This window comes from Sturnira hondurensis, unplaced genomic scaffold (genome assembly GCF_014824575.4).
Source record: "Sturnira hondurensis isolate 20B ecotype Veracruz unplaced genomic scaffold, ASM1482457v3 Scaffold0006496, whole genome shotgun sequence".
NCBI lineage: Eukaryota > Metazoa > Chordata > Mammalia > Chiroptera > Phyllostomidae > Sturnira > Sturnira hondurensis.
This window is the reverse complement of record NW_028079127.1, coordinates 15,523,792-15,531,267: the sequence shown is the minus strand read 5'-3', so window position 1 is coordinate 15,531,267 and position 7,476 is coordinate 15,523,792. Positions and strand designations below refer to the sequence as shown.

Below are 7,476 nucleotides of genomic sequence, written 5' to 3'. Positions count from 1 at the left end.
ACATTGACCTTGCAGTGGGTGCGAGGCACTGTCCGCTCAGCAGGATTCTGCACCCCCCCATCCCGCTGAGTCCAACATTATTAGCCCTTAGGTGGGGGATCTGGGGGTGGGGGTGGGGTCTGGGCAGCCTGGAGCAGGGAGAGGAGGCAGCCGTGAACAGGGCAGGCGTAGGAGGGCACTCTCCAGCCCGGGTACCGTTGAGCGCCCCCCCCCCCACACACACACAAAGTTAGAAGGGGGGGGCAGGGGTTATGCAGCGCTGGTTTGTGCGTTGAGCGTGGGATGATCCAGTTTTCACTCAGGCCTGGAGCTGAAAGCGACTGTTGGCTGGCAGCCTGTCACCAAAGGAGCAGAAGGGAAGGGGGGGGCTGCATCTGCACGCTCGGTCCGAGGTGCCGCGACTGGGTGGGCAGTGTGTCCCCCACCCAGGGGAAGGAAGCACTCAGTCGTCGGCCCCCTGTGCCATCCCCCGACGCCGTGGAGAACAGCTTCCCAGCCTGTTTCACCAGCCTGGTCTGCCAGATGCTGCCCTGTGGGTGCCGTCACCGACGGCCGAGGCCGGGCAGTTAGTGGGTCTGAGAGTGGGCTCCAGGCCGGATGGTGGTGAAGGGGTGGGTGGGTGTGACTGCCCCGGCCCTTGCTGGGAGACCAGGAAAACCTGGGCAGCTCCAGGCCCACCCCAGGGGGCTCTGCGGCTGCGCTCGCGGAGTTGCCCGGGTGGAGCGTGAGTCCCCACGGTTGGCGGCTGTGTGTCTCACCTTCACAGCCGCCTGCCTTTCCCGCCCACCTCCCACAGCCCCGACTGTGCTGTCCTTCGCCTGCCGGGTAACCTGCTTGCAGGTGAGGTCACGTGATAGCCTGTACACTGACGGGAACCTCAACTGAGAGGTGTGCAGCCTGTCACCCGGGGCGGCGAGGAGGATTCGCCGACCCCTGGTCCGGGGTTCCGTGGGCGGGGCCGGAGCTGCCAACCCTGCATCCGGCCAGAGGCCCCCCCCACCCCCGCCCGGTACGCTCGAGGGCAGGTGAACACACAGGGTCACTGCAGGAGCCATTGGCTTGGTTTGTCATTTTGACCACGTAACTGGGCCGTTGCTCTACTTTCCCTTTTGATGGGGTTATTTGGGACACGGTGCCGACTGCATACGTCACGTCCCACATCCGATCCTATTTTTAAGAACCTCGGTCTTGGGAAAGCTGAGATTTCTCTCCCTGGCTCCACAACAGCTCACCCCGCCCCATCAGCCACCGCTGCGCAGTCCGGGCGGGGCGCGGTCCCGCCAGCGTGAGGACCCCCCTGGTGTCCCTGTTGGAGCAGGTCCCTGGTTCCAGGTGTGCAGCTGGCCTGCCTGCCCACGGAACACGCAGGGTGACTGGGGTGAACCAGCCGCTGAAAATGACCGGGGCTGTTCCCCTTGCTTGTCCTCTCCACCAGCACGTTCAGGTTGACGGGAAGGGAAGGAGGGAAGGGAAGCACAGCTTCCTCTGCAGGGCGGTCGACCCGAGAGTTTCCGCCCTGAGCGTTTTGGGGCAGTTTCAGGCGGGGTGGTGGTCGGGAGCCGCCTGACTGCGCGCTGGCCCTGCGCATCGGGAGTGACTTTTCCAACTCGAGAGCCTGGTCAGGGCCTCCGTCGGGGCCACCGTGAGCTGGGCTCCTGGGCCTCTGCTGGTGGGAGACTCTGGGTTTTACCAAAATGTCATCATTAGAGAGAATGAGAAAAGCTAGCATTTCAGGTTATAGTTTATTTGCTGTATTTATTATCTAGGCAAAGCTTTCATATTTAATACCTTAATGTTTACTATCTTAGCATCATTGCACATTTCTTACATGGCACAGCCATTCCACCTGCCTCCCAGTAACGTAAAGTGTTTTTTTTAAGTGTCTACGTTTTGTATACCTTCTCTTTCGCACCCAAAAAGATTCCTTTCACTTAGGATTTTGAGCGACTTACCGTTTTATGAAAAGAAGAAAGTCTGTTATTTAAGGCAACTCACTTTTCAAGTCTTAACTTCCTTGTTCGTATCTTTTACAGATTAAGGGGTTTCCCTGAAGACAAAGCATCCTGCTCCTCAGAGACTGGACGAGAGTGGTCCTTGCTCTGGGCAGTTAGAGATGATGTTGTCATGGAAACAGTTGGTCCTGCTCTCCCTCATTGGCTGCCTAGGAGGTAAGAAGGAGCTGTGTTCTGAGTCGAGGTTAGCACTGTACTTGAGTCATATAGTCAATAATTTGAAATGTTGAAGTAATACTCTGCCAGCAGCAAAGAAAAACAAATTTTTTACAGGGAAAAAAATCCAAATGCTCTCTTCTGCCTATCAGCTCCTCATTTCAGCTTCTAATTTTGGCACACCGTTCTATTTTCATAGCAAATATAATGGCTCCTTATATCACAGATGCCCTGCCGTGTATGACAGTGGCCGTTAACCAGAATTTGAGGATATTAATTTATGACTTTTTTCCTAAAAGGTGCTAAAACTTATCTCTAGTGTAAAGGGAGCATAGAAATGTTAAAGGAGGCCGATATTTTCATATCTAACCTTGGAGACAACACAGTTTTTCTTGAAGCAAATAACTTATTTAAGGGAACAAAGATAAGCATAGGCTTTTTACTTGTTAATTTGGAAATTTTGAAGTTTAGAACAAAATGGAAAGGAAAGGGGGTAATTTCCAGACGTCCACCATATGAAATAAAGCTCCTATAAGTAAATTGTTTGATATGTTTCCTTTTTGTTCATTTTGTTTTGTTTTCTGGAGGAATGTATAAGAGAAGACTTTTTTAAGTAGTTCTGAATTTACTTTATTGTTTTCCTCTTTTTATTGTAAAAATTCCCCAGCATCTGACAAATGTGTGGATATACTTGTTTCCACTGATTAACTGATTGATGGGTGAAACTGTTTGAAAGAAAGATACAGAAGTCATTACCTCTCACCCTCAAAAATTTCAGCACCTGCCCTAGCTGGTGAGGCTCAGTGGATTGAGCACCGGCCTATGAACCAAAGGGTTGCCGGTTCAATTCCCAGTCAGGGCACAGGCCTGGGTTGCGGGCCAAGTCCCCAGTTGGGGGCGCATGAGAGACAACCACACATTGATGTTTTTCTCACACACTTCCTTCCTCCCTTCCCCCACTCTAAAAATAAATAAAATCCTTTAAAAAATCTTCAACACCCATATCCCGAGAAGAACAACTTTCTAATACACACAGTTTCCTCATAAGAAGGGAACCGACCAAACACTGCCAGGTGTGTAAGGAGGTCACACGCGTAGTCAGGTGAAGCATGTTGTCGGAAACATGCGTGCACGTGTGGGGGTAGACTTCCGAGCCCTTATCTCAAACTGTAAACATCCCGCAAATATTTAAATGAAGTGACAGTCTCCAACCTTTAAATTAAAGGTTCTCACCCGGTTTCTCCCTGTGGCACCTCAGCTCCGCTCCTAAAATGTTTTCTTGGACGGCCACGCCTCTGGCCCTGAGAGGAGGAGTGATTACTTACAAATACCTGCCTGTTTGCCTGGGCGTTGGGGGAGGACCGGTATAGGCCTCCCCGCAGAACTTGTTCTTCTAGGGCTATTTTCTTCACTTACAAAGTCTCAACCTTGAATTCTGTCGTAGAAGGAGGAAAATGATATTATTCATGCCTCAACTTTTGTGGAAGCAACCTTCAAACGCCCCAGTTAATTGGAAGCAGGAAGAAGTGAAGTGTGGCTAAAGGAAAAGATCCGTTTTTGAAAGGTTTAAAATTTTGAGTTGCGATTTTACATGGTGTGCAAATTGAATGAACTGTTTTCAGCATTTTTGAGAAATCTTTTACATACTGATGAACGAATTTATGGAAAAAGCAGTATCCATTTGACTAAAATATTAATAGCTTATTAAAAAATTGAAATGCCAGCCTCGACTGCTATGGCTCAGCTGGTTGGTTGTCATCCTGCGAACCAAAGTGTCGCCAGTTCAATTCCCGGCCAGGGCACATGCCTGGGTTGCAGGCCGGGTCCCCAGTAGGGGGCGCTTGAGAGGCAACCACAAGTTGGTGTTTCTCTCACATGGGTGTTTCTCTGCCTCGTTTTCTTCCTCCCTTCCCCTCTCTCTAAGAGTAAATCAACATAATCTTTAAAGCATTGGAAAGGCCAACTTGAGTCTCTGGATTGTTGGTAAAGACCTGCTATAAGGGCTGATAAGGGAGAATTGAGTCAGTCGGTGGGTGATGAATTCCCTGCAGGGGGTGACGGGTGAATGGGCATCTACGTAATTATAACCTGGAGCAGAATGTGGATCTTACCCGCTTTCTGGAGTGTTGACGGCATTCAACCCTTCCCCCCCTGGACCTGTAGAAATTTCTGACTAACAGGCTGACTCGTTAATGTGATGTTCTGACAACCAACACTGGGTCATCTTTATGCACTAAAGGTAAGAATCTGTTCATGATTTAGGGATGATCTCATACTAAAGGGCAAGTGAAAATACAGGGTCCAGCACAGATAACACTCCCTTTTATTATGAGATCCTAAGCATGCGAGTCTGTAACGTCACAGTCTCACACTCAAGCCCAGCCCGTGGCATTTTAGGTGAAGTGTTCACGTGAAGACAGGAGTTATTCCACCCCCGTTACTCCCCGGCCAGCCACACCCCAGCAGGCGTCGCCTCTGCAGGACCCGAACGTCTGTGTTGTGCCAATCCGCTCACTTGCAGAGCAGTGAGCAGCCGGAGACACGGGCTCAGTAAATAAAGCCAACGCTCGGTAACGGCCTTCCCTGCCTTCCCTGGGGGTGGACCTGCTGGCAATGGCAGTGACGTCAGTAACAGTGACAAGCTGATGAACGGACCAGGGGAGCTCCTGGTGGCCCGCCCGCTTTCCGCAGGCGCGGTGAGGGAGCTGTTTCCATTTCGGAGATGAGGAGACGGTCTGAGAGATCCGGGAACTTCCTCGGTCTGTCGTCTGCCGCGCCCCAGTCACCGGCATTCACCGCTCCGGCAGCGTCTTTCTCCGGCATGAAGTTGGGGGACAGGCCTGGGCTGAAAACCATCAAGGCCCCGAGGAGGCGGTGGGATGCCTACTTAACTACCTGCTGACGGCGTAGCCGTGTTGGAGACTCGGTGCCCATGGCCCTGTGGGAGGGTGGGGGCGCTGGGCACGGGTGGCCGCGCATCTGTGCGTCCTCAACGCAGAGGTGGTGTCTGCGTAAAATGGCTGCAGAACCTCAGGCCTCTTTCCAAAACTGTGAAGGATAATAATAACCAACTAAAATATCTGGATATCTTTCTATGGACTAAAGGTTGAACTGATGCTATTGTAGATATATTGGGTTGAGTGAAAATAGTCTTAAAAAATGTCACTTGTTCCTTTCAACCCTGTCTACTGTGGGTCCTGGCAAGTTCAAAGGGACGTGGGTGTGGCTTGCGCTGTACTTCTGTGGGACGGCCGTGACCTCGGGGGAGTAGAAGTTGTTCTTTAAAGGTTCCGTGACGTCTGTCGTCGGAAGGAGCCCCAGCGCAGCGAGACCGTGCTGACTCCAGGTTCCGCGCGAGGAGCAGCAGCTGCTTCCCGAGTCCGTGTGGCCGCGGGGCCTTGACCCTCTGACCAGTGAGCGCGGGTTTCGGGTGAATGTGGGCAAGTCCTCGATCAGCACACGTGGGGATTCCAAACTTGGCCGAGTCCAACCTGTGTTCAGTTTTAATCTTCTAGGGGGACTAGCTAGGTAAATGAAACTCTTTTTTGAAAAAAAATATCTTACTCATTATGCTTCTACAGTTATCCCAGTTTTCCCCCTTTGCCCCCCTTTACCCGGCACCCCCTTCCCCCAGCAGCCCCCCTGAGTTCACGCCCATGGGTCGTGCATAAAGGTTCTCCGGCTTCTCCGATCCCCACACTGTCCCAACCCTGCCCCTGTTCCTGTCTGCTTCGTACCTGCCATTTGTGCTCCTGGTTCCTTGTGCCCTCCCCCACCCTCCACCCTCCCCCTCCCCGCCGATAACCCTCCACGTGATCTCCATTTCTGTGGTTCTGTTCCTGTTGTATTGTTTGCTTAGTTTTTGCTTTTTAGGTTCAGTTGTTGAAAGTTGTGGGTTTGTTGTCATTTTACTATTCATAGTTTTGATCTTCTTTTCCTTAGGTAAGTCCCTTTAGCATGTCATGTAATAAGGGCTTGATAGTGATGAACTCCTTGAACTTGACCTTATCTGGGAAGCACTTTATTTGCCCTTCCATTCTAAATGATAGTTTTGCTGGATAGAGCAATCTTGGATATAGGTCCTTGCTTTTCATCACTTTGAATATTTCCTGTCTGTAAGGTTTCTTTGGAGAAATCAGCTGATAGCCTTATGGGAACTCCTTGGTAGGTGACTGTCTCCTTTTCTCTTTCGGCTTTGAGGATGCTCTCTTTATCTTTAACCTTTGGCATTTTAATTATGATGTGTCTTGGGTTGGGCCTCTTTGGGCTCTGATTGCTTGGGACTGTCTGTGCTTCCTGGACTTGTATGTCTCTTTCTTTCTCCAAGTTAGGGAAATTTTCTTTCATCATTTTTTTCAAGTAAGTTTCAGTTTCTTGCTCTTCCCCTTCTGGGCACCCCGATGACTCGGACGTTTGGAGGTGCCCCAGAGGCTCCTTCGCTTATCCTTGTTTTTTTAAATTTCCTTCTTCCCGTTCTGATTGGAGGCTTGTTTCTTTCTTGTGTCCCAAACTGTTGATTTGATTCTTGGCTTCATCCACACACAGCGATGTGCCCGGCTGGTGTGTGGCTTGGTTGATTGGAGCGTCATCCCATAGACTGAAAGTTCACAGGTAGGATAGTGGTCCAGGTGCACACCTGGGCTGCAGGTTTGTCCCCGATTGGGGCGCATGTGGGAGGCAACTGGTCCATGAGTCTCCCCCATGGATGCTCCTTTCTCTCTCCCTTCCTTTCGTTCTTTCTGGAATCGATAACTGCATATTCAAAAAAGTGTTCTGAGAGAGAAACATCAATCGGGTGCAACCCAGGCACGTGCCCTGACTGAGAGCTGAACCAGCGGCCTTTGGCTTTGTAGGACAATGCCCACCCCACAGAGCCACATTCCGCGGGCTGATTATGGATGCTTTGAAGACAAAAGGCTTTTCCAGTTTTCCCTGAAGTAGCTGCGGAGCCGATTCCCGCTGGTTTGCACACTAGCGCCACCCTTAGCGTCCCTGAGGCAATGTTGGTGGAGGTGGTTGTGGCCGTGGTGGTGGGAGCTCTCGAGACTGCCGTCTCCTCCCTGCGTCTCTGTGCAGTGTGGCACCCAGTGACGTGGAGACAGCGCCGACGTCTGCTCACAAACCCAGCACCTGTGAGTCCGTGCGACGCACCCCTCCCTCGCAGCGCCCACAACCGTGAGGGTGTTCCACTTCCCCACGCGGGTCTCGGCAGTTTCTCAGAGCGTGCGTGTGGAAGCCAGAGAGGAAGGCGAACGCGTTGGTACAGTGTGTCTCTGTAACACGGACCGGTGACAACTCCGTGTGCCGG

At 51.6% G+C, this 7,476-nt stretch overlaps 1 protein-coding gene across 1 annotated transcript in view; it reads left to right on the top strand.

The window, feature by feature from the left end:
- The first annotated feature begins 2,060 nt into the window (after positions 1 to 2,060).
- LOC118989595 (contactin-3-like) overlaps positions 2,061 to 7,476 on the top strand; it is an 88,043-nt gene continuing 82,627 nt past the window's right edge. Inside the window, exon 1 of the mRNA XM_037049921.1 lies at positions 2,061 to 2,168. Coding sequence (XP_036905816.1) covers positions 2,114 to 2,168 — 55 coding nt within the window. The 5' untranslated portion in view covers positions 2,061 to 2,113. The remainder of the gene's footprint in view (positions 2,169 to 7,476) is intronic.